This window comes from Sphaeramia orbicularis, chromosome 6 (assembly GCF_902148855.1).
Source record: "Sphaeramia orbicularis chromosome 6, fSphaOr1.1, whole genome shotgun sequence".
NCBI lineage: Eukaryota > Metazoa > Chordata > Actinopteri > Kurtiformes > Apogonidae > Sphaeramia > Sphaeramia orbicularis.
The window spans coordinates 57,896,834-57,911,327 of NC_043962.1; the positions used below are offsets into that span (position 1 = coordinate 57,896,834).

A 14,494-nucleotide genomic window follows, 5' to 3' on the forward strand; every position below is an offset into this window, starting at 1 on the left:
GACTGTGGAATTTATACACTTTGTAAATTCATCCCAGGGGTCGGACTGGAACCTTTGGGGGGACACATTTGGGCCCCGGGACGCATGTTTGAGACCCCTGGTGTACAGCGTCAGGAGCGTGAAAGCCTGTCGATGGCAGCGGTGAGATCGTCCAGTACCATTAACCAATCAGAATCCTGGAAAGAATCGCAACAAAACATTACTTTTCACATGTGACGCAAATGTATTTCCCTCTGTTTACATGCAAATGTAAAAACGGAGATTTGCTGAAATCTCCATTTTTGCTGGAGTTCATATGCTGCGTTCCAGTCCACCTGTAACTGGTGTTCTTCCATCCTTCTACTGGTGTAAATGCACTGGAATGTCAGTCAAACCTGTGACTTCCACCTGTGAACTCGTACTAGAGCAGGGCTGTCAAACTCATTTTAGTTCAGTTCCACATTCAGCCCAATACGATCTGCAGTGGGCCGAACCAGTAAAAGAAGAACAGGGAAAGAAGTCAGATTACATTATGAAAATATTTACATCAACAAAGTTTCCTTACAAATCTGAATAACATGAACAATCTGAAATGTCTAAAGAAAAATAAGTGCAATTTTAACAATATTCTGCCTCAGTTTATCATTTACACATGTACATTACAATTTACATTACAATTACAAATACACAAAACATTTAGTAACGAGCAGAATGTTGGTAAAATGACATTTGCTTCTCTAAAGACATTTCAGGTTGTTCATATTTGTTTGGGTTTTTCCCATTTTTTGTAGAAGGATAATTTGTAAATGTAAACATTTTCATGTAATTTTTCTTTTTTTACACTAAAAAAAGAGATTTGACATTTTCATTATTTCTAGGTTATTATGGGACTATTTTACTGGTTCTGACCCACTTTAGACTGAACTGGCCTGGATGTGGAACCTGAACTCAAACTCTGTTGACTCCATTGATTTTCAATATCTACTGTGTAATTTTTGTATTTCACAAATTCATCCCACGGGCCAGATTGGACCCTTTGATGGGCCGGATGTGGCCCCCGGGACACATGTTTGACACCTGTGAACTAGATCCATGTTCTCCCAGTTCTGAGTTCTGACGTCACGTACCAGTGGATGTGGTGTTTATGCAGATGGTTTATTTAAACAAGGTCTTCTACTCTGACATTATTTGTCTGTAAATGTTCTGTATAATCAGCAGCTGCTCTAGCGTTAGCTAGTTTTCAGTTCAATGAGTGACAGAATAAATTAAAACCAAATCCAAATCTACAAGTAACATTAAAGGTAGAACAGCTTCTCTCACCTTTAGAACAAACACCTTTAGCGATAGAAATGATTGTAAATGAACAGAACGTACGCTCCACTATGCTGGTTTGTTTACATCTAACTCCCACAATTCCTTGCACTCAGGCAGTTTGACGTGACTTGCCTGGAACGCTACAAAGTCGTGAGTTGTGGTTTGAAGTTGTGACTTACGGGCTCAAAAAACAGCCTGGAATGCAGCATTAGAAACCATCGTTTTTCAGTGGGTGTGGCCATCGTTGTCATGTAAACGATAAACACAAATGCAGAAAAACCTCTGCTCTGCAGATAGCAGCTGCGTGCACACGTGGCCTCTGTCTGGTTCTAGTAGAACCTTCTATGACAGACCTGCTCTGTGGTGTAGTGGTTCTGGAGGTTCTGTTCAGAATGGGATTGTCCTCAGAACCAGGATGGGAAACACAATCCGCTCCTTTGACTTTCCTTCCATTTGGTGTCGTTCGCTCACATCCTGCAACATTTTTGTCTTTAGGTCGTTTTCATCTTCACACATATTTTACACGGTTTCATCTTTTACGGTTTTTTTGTTTTTGTTTCATGTTCTGCATCCATTTGTCTCGTTTTATCATTTTGTCTTCTTCTTCTACAAATAATAAATCACTGAATGGAATGATACCATGTTGCCGTGGTTACACATTTGTCCAACCCCCCCCATCCTTTGACAGAATGAGTTCAGCTCCTTTAAACATGGACATTACACAGGTTAATGGACTGAATGACAGAATAGACTGGACTCTTCTCCAACACACTCAGCTTTAGTTCAACACCAAAACCAATCTGGACCAGTCTGGACCAGATCTGGCCCAGTCTGGACCAGATCTGCTGCTGGAAGGGTTGAACATCAGGATCCACAAAGACAAGGTGATTATTTTTGATCTGAAGTCACAGATAAATGCAGTGAAACTCACCATCACTGTCCGCTGTGTGTCCTAAATCCACCGCGATCATAAAATAATCACAGAAAACCCTCAGACTTTTCTTGGACACAGACTCTGATTGGTTTGTGAGGGAGTTTTCAATCACTGACGCCTCATATGAGGTCTGAACATGATTGGAAGGTGAGTGGTGTTACGATGCGTGACAGATCAGAGGTCAGAGGTCAGTCCATCCATTCATCCATGGCGTGAACATGAACCGGTTGCAGGTGGAGTTAAAGGTGAACCACAGGACACGCTTCCCCTCAAACCGTCATGCAACACCAACACGGCAACAGCGTCCGAACAGGAGGAGGAGCAGACATACCGTTAGTCGGATGTCTGGCAAACGACACTGAAAATCTCTTAACCGGCGGCATAGAGAGCAGCTCTGAGGAGATAAGAGGAAGCAGGGTTAGAGAGTGGACGCTGGGGTCAGAGGAGGACGACCGAGGAGCTGTCAACAAAACAAACAAACAAACAACCAGACAAACAAACAAACAAACAGACAAAACAAACCAACAAAGACTAACAAACCAGGAAACAGACCGACAGCTCTGAGGAAACAACAGAACTGAGAACATAGAGTGGACTGTGCAGCTGACAGAGCTGTCAACAAACAAACAAACAAACAAACAGAAGTGTCCTGTCAACAAACAAGCAAACAATGGTCATGTCATCAAAGATTTAAACCCACAAACAAATAAAAATGTCCTGTCAACAAACAAACAAACAACTGTCCTGTTGACCAAGGTTATTATCGTTAACGAAAACGAACGAAATGACGAAAACTAAAATTGAAAAAACATTTTCGTTAACTGAAATAAATAAAAACTCTAATTAAAAGAAAAAAACGATAACTAACTGAAACTGTATTGTGAGCTTACAAAACTAACTAAAACGTATAAAAATTATGGATACAATTCCCTTCGTTTTCGTCTTTGTCAATGTCGGATTGATATGAAATTAATTTATTTGGCTCCAGCAGTTTGAGCTGGTGACACCATACGACACTTCCCAGTCTGTCATGTCTGGTCACTGGTGGTTTCCAGTCGTCTTCTGGTCCCCACTCTACCTGGAACATACAGACTAAAGCTGGGACACAGCAGCACAGTCCTGTCTGGGGTTTACTGGAGTCATACATGGGTCGGTTTTTTTTTTGTTTTTTTTTTTGGCGTACCGTGTGTGTGCGCGTGAGTGACAGAGACAGAGCAGAGCTAAAGGACAAACAGGACTAGCATCCAGGTTAAAACTGGAGAGTTTATCACCATGAAAAGGCCTTCCAAGCCCTGAACTGCACAGTTTAGAAGAAGAGAAAAGAGGAGGATGAAAACTAATCCAATTACAGAGGTATGGAACCTGTTAGAATGTTCAAAAACGTTTGATGTTACAGCTACAGCTAGCTGAACTGAACTGAAGCAAAGTTGGATAATAATGGAACTGGAGATGATTAAGAGATGACATATCTGCTGAGGTGTGGTTTACTGATGAGGAACTGGGTTATATATGTTTATAAGTGGTTTGTATATGTTTCTATCTGCTTTAACTGCTGGTTAGATGGTTTATATATGTTTCTGTCTGCTTTAACTGCTGGTTAGCTGGTTTATAATAGGTTCCTATCTGGTTTAACTGCTGGTTAGCTGGTTTATATATGTTTCTATCTGCTTTAACTGCTGGTTAGATGGTTTATATATGTTTCTATCTGCTTTAACTGCTGGTTAGCTGGTTTATATATGTTTCTATCTGCTTTAACTGCTGGTTAGCTGGTTTATATATGTTTCTATCTGCTTTAACTGCTGGTTAGCTGGTTTATATATGTTTCTATCTGCTTTAACTGCTGGTTAGCTGGTTTATATATGTTTCTATCTGCTTTAACTGCTGGTTAGATGGTTTATATATGTTTCTGTCTGCTTTAACTGCTGGTTAGCTGGTTTATAATAGGTTCCTATCTGGTTTAACTGCTGGTTAGCTGGTTTATATATGTTTCTATCTGCTTTAACTGCTGGTTAGATGGTTTATAATATGTTCCTATCTGGTTTAACTGCTGGTTAGCTGGTTTATAATATGTTCCTATCTGCTTTAACTGCTGGTTAGATGGTTTATATATGTTTCTGTCTGCTTTAACTGCTGGTTAGCTGGTTTATATATGTTTCTATCTGCTTTAACTGCTGGTTAGCTGGTTTATATATGTTTCTATCTGCTTTAACTGCTGGTTAGCTGGTTTATATATGTTTCTATCTGCTTTAACTGCTGGTTAGCTGGTTTATATATGTTTCTATCTGCTTTAACTGCTGGTTAGCTGGTTTATAATATGTTCCTATCTGCTTTAACTGCTGGTTAGCTGGTTTATAATAGGTTCCGATCTGCTTTAACTGCTGGTTAGCTGGTTTATATATGTTTCTATCTGCTTTAACTGCTGGTTAGCTGGTTTATAATAGGTTCCTATCTGGTTTAACTGCTGGTTAGCTGGTTTATATATGTTTCTACCTGCTTTAACTGCTGGTTAGATGGTTTATATATGTTTCTGTCTGCTTTAACTGCTGGTTAGCTGGTTTATAATATGTTCCTATCTGCTTTAACTGCTGGTTAGCTGGTTTATAATAGGTTCCTATCTGCTTTAACTGCTGGTTAGCTGGTTTATATATGTTTCTATCTGCTTTAACTGCTGGTTAGCTGGTTTATAATAGGTTCCTATCTGGTTTAACTGCTGGTTAGCTGGTTTATATATGTTTCTATCTGCTTTAACTGCTGGTTAGATGGTTTATATATGTTTCTGTCTGCTTTAACTGCTGGTTAGCTGGTTTATAATAGGTTCCTATCTGGTTTAACTGCTGGTTAGCTGGTTTATATATGTTTCTATCTGCTTTAACTGCTGGTTAGCTGGTTTATAATAGGTTCCTATCTGGTTTAACTGCTGGTTAGCTGGTTTATATATGTTTCTATCTGCTTTAACTGCTGGTTAGATGGTTTATATATGTTTCTGTCTGCTTTAACTGCTGGTTAGCTGGTTTATAATAGGTTCCTATCTGGTTTAACTGCTGGTTAGCTGGTTTATATATGTTTCTATCTGCTTTAACTGCTGGTTAGATGGTTTATAATATGTTCCTATCTGCTTTAACCGATGGTTAGCTGGTTTATATGTTTCTATCTGCTTTAACTGCTGGTTAGCTGGTTTATAATATGTTCCTATCTGCTTTAACTGCTGGTTAGCTGGTTTATATATGTTTCTATCTGCTTTAACTGCTGGTTAGCTGGTTTATATATGTTTCTATCTGCTTTAACTGCTGGTTAGCTGGTTTATAATAGGTTCCTATCTGGTTTAACTGCTGGTTAGCTGGTTTATATATGTTTCTATCTGCTTTAACTGCTGGTTAGATGGTTTATATATGTTTCTGTCTGCTTTAACTGCTGGTTAGATGGTTTATATATGTTTCTATCTGCTTTAACTGCTGGTTAGCTGGTTTATAATATGTTCCTATCTGCTTTAACTGCTGGTTAGATGGTTTATATATGTTTCTGTCTGCTTTAACTGCTGGTTAGCTGGTTTATATATGTTTCTATCTGCTTTAACTGCTGGTTAGATGGTTTATATATGTTTCTGTCTGCTTTAACTGCTGGTTAGCTGGTTTATATATGTTTCTATCTGCTTTAACTGCTGGTTAGATGGTTTATATATGTTTCTGTCTGCTTTAACTGCTTGTTAGATGGTTTATATATGTTTCTATCTGCTTTAACTGCTGGTTAGATGGTTTATATATGTTTCTGTCTGCTTTAACTGCTGGTTAGCTGGTTTATAATGGGTTCCTATCTGCTTTAACTGCTGTTTAGCTGGTTTATATATGTTTCTATCTGCTTTAACTGCTGGTTAGCTGGTTTATATATGTTTCTATCTGTTTTAACTGCTGGTTAGCTGGTTTATAATAGGTTCCTATCTGGTTTAACTGCTGGTTAGCTGGTTTATATATGTTCCTATCTGCTTTAACTGCTGGTTAGCTGGTTTATATATGTTTCTATCTGCTTTAACTGCTGGTTAGCTGGTTTATATATGTTTCTATCTGCTTTAACTGCTGGTTAGCTGGTTTATAATAGGTTCCTATCTGGTTTAACTGCTGGTTAGCTGGTTTATATATGTTTCTATCTGCTTTACCTGCTGGTTAGATGGTTTATATATGTTTCTGTCTGCTTTAACTGCTGGTTAGCTGGTTTATAATATGTTCCTATCTGCTTTAACTGCTGGTTAGCTGGTTTATATATGTTTCTATCTGCTTTAACTGCTGGTTAGCTGGTTTATAATATGTTCCTATCTGCTTTAACTGCTGGTTAGCTGGTTTATATATGTTTCTATCTGCTTTAACTGCTGGTTAGCTGGTTTATAATATGTTCCTATCTGCTTTAACTGCTGGTTAGCTGGTTTATATATGTTTCTATCTGCTTTGACTGCTGGTTAGCTGGTTTATATATGTTTCTATCTGGTTTAACTGCTGGCTGCTTTGTGCATCTCCTCTCAAGCTTTGCACATCTTCGCATTGTTTCACGTAAGTGACGTTGTGTGTGGATTGCACCCCACCTCAACCTGCTATAGGGAATTTATACATTGTACGGTACATTGTGTCTCTGCTCAGTCCATGAGCCGCCCTAACCCGACCCCCAAATAAAGTGTCCAGGGTAACCCATATCCACGCCTCACTAATTTCTTTGAATAGGATGATGAGGAAGATAAAATATATGAAATAACTAAAACTAAACTAAACTAAACTAAAACTAAGCATTCAGAAAAAAACAATAACTAATAAAAACTAACAAACCTGCTCTAAAAACTAATTAAAACTAACTGAATAAGAGAAAAAAAAGTCAAAACTAATTAAAACTAAACTATAATTAAAAATCCAAAACTATTATAACCTTGCTGTTGACACAGGATGACATATGCTGCGTTTCCACTACATGGAACCAGCTCGGCTCGGCTCGGCTCAGTATTCCTGCAGACCGTTTCCATTACAGGATACTACTGACTTTACAGTACCTGGTTGCCATAGCGATGCGGCGCATTATTTCCGTGTCACCTGCTCACAGTTGCTGATAAACTCTCGTTGCGTGTTGTCTTGTCTGAATTTTTATGTCAGCCACCACAGACTGAATCTCCTGGAACGACCCTGGTGTAGTTTTGGGCTGTTCTCATGTGGATTAACCTACCGCTGTATTTACTGTCCACTAACACATCTGTTTTTTGTAAAAAGGCGGGTCGCAGAGAAAACTGTCTGACCAATCAGTGGTCTGCAGTGTTTACACGTCACGGTTTAGTATCAGGTCCCCAGTCCTGGAACCTCAGCGGAGGTGATACCAAAAAACTAGTACCAGGTACCAGATTCCAGGTCCTTTTTCATAATGGAAACACAAAAAGGCCGAGTCGAGTCGAGCCGATACCACACAGTGGAAACGGGGCAATAAATAACTAAATAGAGTCTCTTCAGGTTTGAACATCTTTCATTAAACCCGTTTCATTTTCATCTGTGGAACAGACGTCTGACACTAGACCTGTCTAAACACCATGTGACCAGTAGACAGAGGTCAGCAGAGTTTATTTCCACTGCAGGACCTTTAAGACACAGTCAACATCTGCCCAGGACCAAAACCCACAAACAGATGACCTGCCAGAACATCTGTACATGTTATTGACACAAACAAAGGTGAACACGTGTCCGTCAGATTCATGACGGACACAAAAGCCATTAATGATGCAGCGTAGAGGGTTTTTAATGTGAGGACTAACAGAACTAACACGACTCCTGCAACAGGTCTGGAGTCTGGACTGACACCTGAAAGAAAATGACAAACAAATCCATCAAATGGTCAACGAACACATTAGTAAACACGGCTGTTACATGAGCTCCATTAAAAGGGAATATTAACCAAGTCAGTAACAACTGAGGAAAAGACGGCAAAGCATTCACATCCTTTCATTTCTGAGTGTCTTCTCACATCCAACCCAGGTTAGAATAGTTTTGGATTTTTCATTATAGTTGAATATAGTTGTTTTTTTTTTTTCTCATGAGACTCTAGTTGCACAAAATGCTGTTTTCACTGCAATTTTGTGTGATATACCAATTTCACTATGCCCCAAAAAAAAACACCTCTTGCAAGTGCAAAAAAATTTCAGCGTAAAAACGCGTGTTTTGGCGAAACTGTCGTTTTCCCATTAGGCAAATTTTTATGTGCAAGTTATATTCACGCAATTTGAGGGTCAATGGAAAAGCAACTACTGACAATGTATTTGTTGTTTAACCCTTTAGCGCCAAAGTCCCAATATTGCAACAAGCAACATAACTGACTGAAACAGACCATAATAGTTTGATGTTAGTTAGATGGAGTTGCCAAATCTTGTTACCACCATCCACCAATAGGAGGCGGACATGTGCCCCTTCAATCCTAACACCATTTCAGGGCATGTTTGTATTCAAAGTGAAGAAGAAAATCCACTTTAAAGGCGTGGTCCGACCTGGTTTAGTGAGTAAAGTCAAATTAGTTTTAGTTTTAGTAGATATGGACAAATTTGTCTACTCTACTGCTTGGATAAAAAGCTACTAAAACTTACTGCATTTTATTTTCGACTAATGTTTAAGTTCATTTAATTTAAAGATAAGATAAAAAAAACAAACAAACAAAAACACAATATAAATTCCATCTAAATATGTTCAAAGTTCAATTTTACTAAAAGTTACACAATCCAATATGGCTGCCGCCCTGTGATGTAACAACACAGTACATTTACTCCCATCCTAAGCTTCAGCTCATACCCAATATTTTGTTATTTTCAGGATGACTTTATCTCAAACCACTTCCAAGATACAGCTTTTTGAAATCTTGATATTAAAATTCAATATTAAAAACAAACAAACAAACAAAAAAACTCTCCAGCACTTTAAGGGTTAAGTTTATGTCACCACACATGTTGATGTTTTTCAGTTGACACTAACTTACTGCGGTGTGTTGAAAAGCCAATCACAACCATGTTTATGAACTGACATTATCTAACAGGCACATTTATCCACATGTTCAAATGAGTTTAAAATATTAACACACACCTGCAGTGGCCACAGTCAGCCACTAACACCTGAGATGAGTGACAGCTACATTTAATATTGAAAACAGTTCTCAGGTTCTCCTTCTATGTCAGAACCTGCTGATTGTGACCCCCATAATCCTCCACCAACACACACCTGCTGTCATCCTGGACCATTTTCCCACCATGGTGTGAATGTGTGTTTTCTTCAACTTCTACAGGTTCTATTTGATGTGGTTCTACAGGTCCAGTATGTTCAGGTTCTACAGGTTCAGTATGTTGAAGTTCTACAGGTCCAGTATGTTCAGGTTCTACAGGTCCAGTATGTTCAGGTTCTACAGGTTCAGTATGTTGAAGTTCTACAGGTCCAGTATGTTCAGGTTCTACAGGTCTTGAGGTCTGAACCTACATTTTAACTGCTGGAGCTTTTGGACTAAAACTACACTGCTTGAAAACCAGGAAACCATTTTTCCACTGTGGTGTGAATGTGCATTTTTTTCGACTTCTACAGGTTGGAAAGAGTCGACAGAAATGACAACAATGTAGATGAACAGAGACCAGTGGAAAAAGGCTGTGAAACCTGCAGAGTCAAGCTAACGTTCAGCAGATTCAACCACCTGAGTCTAAGGAAAAGAAACAGAAACAGAACAAGAGCAACACACTGATGAATGAATAAAAACTGAAAAGGATCACGAGGCTTAGAAACAGTCAGGACATGAAGTGTACATGAGACGGTGTCCCAGATGTAAACAGTAGTGGACAGTTCTATTGGTCAGCCACAGTCCACCCACATGCACCACAGTGTCCATCCCACTGTTCATGTGGACGTTTACACATCATGCAGTAACTTCAGCCTGGATTTCAGGCCTTTTTCTGTGACGATTATCTGACGGTTTTAATTCAGTCCATTCTTATTTGAGGAAATACATCAGATACATCTACAAACCATGACTTAATGTTGTCTGGTAACAGAATATCACTAAAGGAGCATGAATGCTATGTGACCTTCACTGACACCACTGACATTTAAAAGATTTGAGACTGAAATCTGTTCAGAACTGATATAAAACCCAGAGTGGAGCAGGAAATGTCCCACAGATGGACTGGACTCAGACACAGCTCCAGAAAAGACCACCATCCACTCTTCTGTTTCACACTTTAATCTTCCTCTTCATACTTTTACTTGCAGTGTGATATTTTCTGTGGGACTTCTGTTCAGGTGAAACGACGTTAAGACGAAGTGTTCAGAAGAAAAGCAGCAGAGAAAGAGGGAAAAGTGGAGACACAGAAACTTCCCAGAGAAAAGAAAGAAAAAACCAGCATAAAAAAGAGGAGCTGCAGAAGCAGAGGAGGCGCTGAAGAGTGGCGGCGGAGCAGCGGTGGCGCCGTCAACGTACCGAACACGCCGATCTGACACGGCAGGCTGCCCGGCGACAGCGGCGGCTTCCTGTGGTGGTGGTGCGTTCGGACGTAGTCCCGCAGGTTGGGGGCGCTGCAGGACACGCCCAGGGCCGAGGCGCTGAAGAGTCCAGAGCAGAGCGAGCCTGTGAGGAGGAGCAGGGTTAGTGTGGGGCACACCATGCACCGAACGTACACGCCACGCACGGAGCGTACACGCCATGCACCGAACGTACACGCCACGCACGGAGCGTACACGCCATGCACGGAACATATACACCATGCACGGAACGTTCATAACAACCTGCATTAGAACCAATGAGAACACAGCACAGGCTTAGGGCGTCTCAAAAAGCACTTTTCTCTTCAGATCATGGTGTTATTAAAACCACTTAATCTCCAACATGATAATAGCCCCCCCAAAAAATTTCAGCAAAATCTGTCAACATTTGACCCCCCCACCGCAAAGTATGAAGGGTCTGTCAAAAAATGCCAAAAACACTCATTTTAACACAGAAAATCACATATAATGAGGTCTTAAGTGTCCATAAATGGCTTTTTCTGGTATTTTACAGCGTCCCTGTAATATCAACTTCACAGGTTATTGTATCAGGTGATATACAGGGTGTATCAAAAAAAAGTAGACTGTCCAAAAAGTGCCCACCAAATTTACAAGTGAATGTTTTCATGAAAGGTCTTTGTTTGCCTATGTTGATATGGACGTCCTGCATCTGTCCATACCAAAATTTATTACATAACTGCATGCATGACTTCACACGGGCCCTTTTTAAGAGGGGGTAAAAAAAATTTTTCCTCCAAAAAATTAAAGGGTTAAAATTGGTTGAAAAGCCTTAAACTGTGGTGCAATGCGTGATTCTTTGGTTTTCTCTACTGCGGTACCCGGATTAACCCTTTGTTTCTTGTCAGGTAAACTTGAGCAATGGGTATGAATTGGAATGTGTTTGAAAGTAACACCATGGTTAGGAAGTAATGACTACCCAACTGCATCCCAAAGAAGGTTAATTAGGTGCACATTATGAGGAGTAAGTCACTTACTTACCCTGTTTTTGTCCACTTAGTCCTCGACATGACCTCCATCTCTTTGGATGCACACTTGCGCTCTCCTTATCATGTCCTGCACTGCTCGCCTGATCATTCCTCTGTCTCGCCGCAGGATGTCCACTTCGGCTCTGATGCGCTGTTCAATGTTCGTTCTCTCCGTGCAATGCCACGTTTTCATCTTCAGCAGAATGGTCAACTGGCACGTGCTTGGTGGGCACAAGATGGTGCTCCCCCACACCGGAGAAGAACGGATCGGCTTACAGAGCTTTTTGGTGACCGTGTCATTGCCTTGAACCGCCCAGTGGAATGGCCCCCCAGGTCTCCTGACCTGACGCCCCTTGACTTTTTCCTCTGGGGACATTTGAAATCCAAAGTGTATGAGACACCACCACGTGACCTTGATGACATTGAACAGCGCATCAGAGCCGAAGTGGACATCCTGCGGCGAGACAGAGGAATGATCAGGCGAGCAGTGCAGGACATGATAAGGAGAGCGCAAGTGTGCATCCAAAGAGATGGAGGTCATGTCGAGAACTAAGTGGACAAAAACAGGGTAAGTAAGTGACTTACTCCTCATAATGTGCACCTAATTAACCTTCTTTGGGATGCAGGTGGGTAGTCATTACTTCCTAACCATGGCGTTACTTTCAAACACATTCCAATTCATACCCATTGCTCAAGTTTACCTGACAAGAAACAAAGGGTTAATCCGGGTACCGCAGTGAAGAAAACCAAAGAATCACGCATTGCACCACAGTTTAAGGCTTTTCAACCAATTTTAACCCTTTAATTTTTTGGAGGAAAAATTTTTTTTACCCCCTCTTAAAAAGGGCCCGTGTGAAGTCATGCATGCAGTTATGTAATAAATTTTGGTATGGACAGATGCAGGACGTCCATATCAACATAGGCAAACAAAGACCTTTCATGAAAACATTCACTTGTAAATTTGGTGGGCACTTTTTGGACAGTCTACTTTTTTTTGATACACCCTGTAGAAGTGAAAACAAGGTGATTTTAAGATTAAATAACTCAATTATAGGCTAAAAACTGGAAATAGAAAGAAGTTCAGAACAGTAAATCTAGTTGAACACAATGTCTGTTTTCTTAACCCCCTTTTCAGCAAAATACAGGTTTGAGTTACAGACAAATAGAGCTGAACACTTTAATAGTCAGGCAAGATTTAAGGTTGCATAAATTGAAGACATTAATGATGACATGGTTCTGATAATGTGGACATACTTTCATACATGTGCATTTCACACTTTATTCAGATATTACTGGCTCTACAGTTTCTCTTCCATTTCATTCTTGAGATTCTCTGGTAGTTTGATTCTGTGGAACCATGTTCCTCTGTGGGCTCCATCCATGGATGCACTGTCACATTCACACCTATGGGTGATTTAGATTAACCCATTAACCTATCAGTGCATGTGTTTGGATGGTGGGAGGAGCCAGAGTACCTGGGGAGAACCCACACAGACACGAGGAGAACGTGCAAACTCCACACTGAAAGGTCCCACCCCCATGAACTAAGGGTCCCACCCCCATGGACTGGTGTTGGAACTGAACCCAGGACCTTCTGTCTGTGAGGCACCAGGTCTATCCACTGTACCACCGTGTCACCTGAGACCACAGCCCTCATTTGTCTGTACTGTGGCTCTTCCTCCCACTGCTCCGGGGGGGCTTCCAGCCATGTCCCATCCATGCCTAGAAGGTCAAATATCAGCCAGGGCTGGACTGGGGTCCTACAGATCCTCCAGGTCAGGCTGCTGTCCATGCAGGAACTTCTGTGTGGGAAGGGGGGGCTTTCCTCTGGTGAATCCTGCAGGTTTGGGCTTGGCCTGCAGGTGTGTTGCCATGGCTGCGTTGGTTTCTATTGGTACTTCTTTATCAAACAGACTTAGTCCCACAGTAGACTCAGTCAGGTACCACAGTAGACTCAGTCAGGTACCACAGTAGACTCAGTCAGGTACCACAGTAGACTCAGTCAGGTACCACATGTGACGCAGTATGGATGTCTGTACTTTAGGATCCATTTAGTCTCCATTAAGCATGGTAACGCATTTAAAAACAGCATTTTTTTGGTGTTTTTTGATGGGCTCTTCATATTTTGCAGTGGACAGGGGGTCAAATGTCGACGGATTTTGCTGAATTTTTTTTTTTTTTGGGGGGGGGGGGGGGGGGCTATTATCATGTTGGAGATTAACTGGTTTAAATTACACTGTGATCTGAAGAGAAAAGTGATTTTTGAGACACCCTACACAGACTCCTGCATTAGAACCAATGAGAACACAGCACAGACTCCTGCATTAGAACCAATGAGAACACAGCACAGACTCCTGTATTAGAATTCATTTGTTGCTGTTGGACAGTGCCCGCCCACCTCAGTTCTGTTCCTGTACTTATTCCCACGGCCACCAGAGGTCACCAAACGACCACAGGACACACAGCAGGTATTTTAATCTCCTTCACAGGTTCACTGTGCTGAGGTCACGCTGATGTTGACAGAACGCAGAGTTCATTAAGTATCATTAAGTCTTAGAGCCGACACTAAACCGCCCCCCCCCCATCAGGCCCCGACCACAGTTAGGTTTAAACATGTCTTTGTTCACGTTAAATTGAAGCAGGCGTGTGCACAGCGCTGGATGGACTGAAGCATGTGACACAGATTGTTTCCACGCTGGTCGTCACATTCATGTGCACGTCCTGATTTAGACGGCGGCGTTAGCGTCTCGTGCCTCTGA

The 14,494-nt window shown here is 41.0% G+C and overlaps 1 protein-coding gene across 1 annotated transcript in view; it reads right to left on the minus strand.

Annotated features, from left to right (window-relative positions):
* The window catches only part of LOC115421530 (inositol hexakisphosphate and diphosphoinositol-pentakisphosphate kinase 1-like), a 98,504-nt gene that overhangs the window by 8,423 nt on the left and 75,587 nt on the right, over window positions 1-14,494 (minus strand). Inside the window, 1 exon segment of the mRNA XM_030137456.1 lies at window positions 10,688-10,834. Coding sequence (XP_029993316.1) covers window positions 10,688-10,834 — 147 coding nt within the window.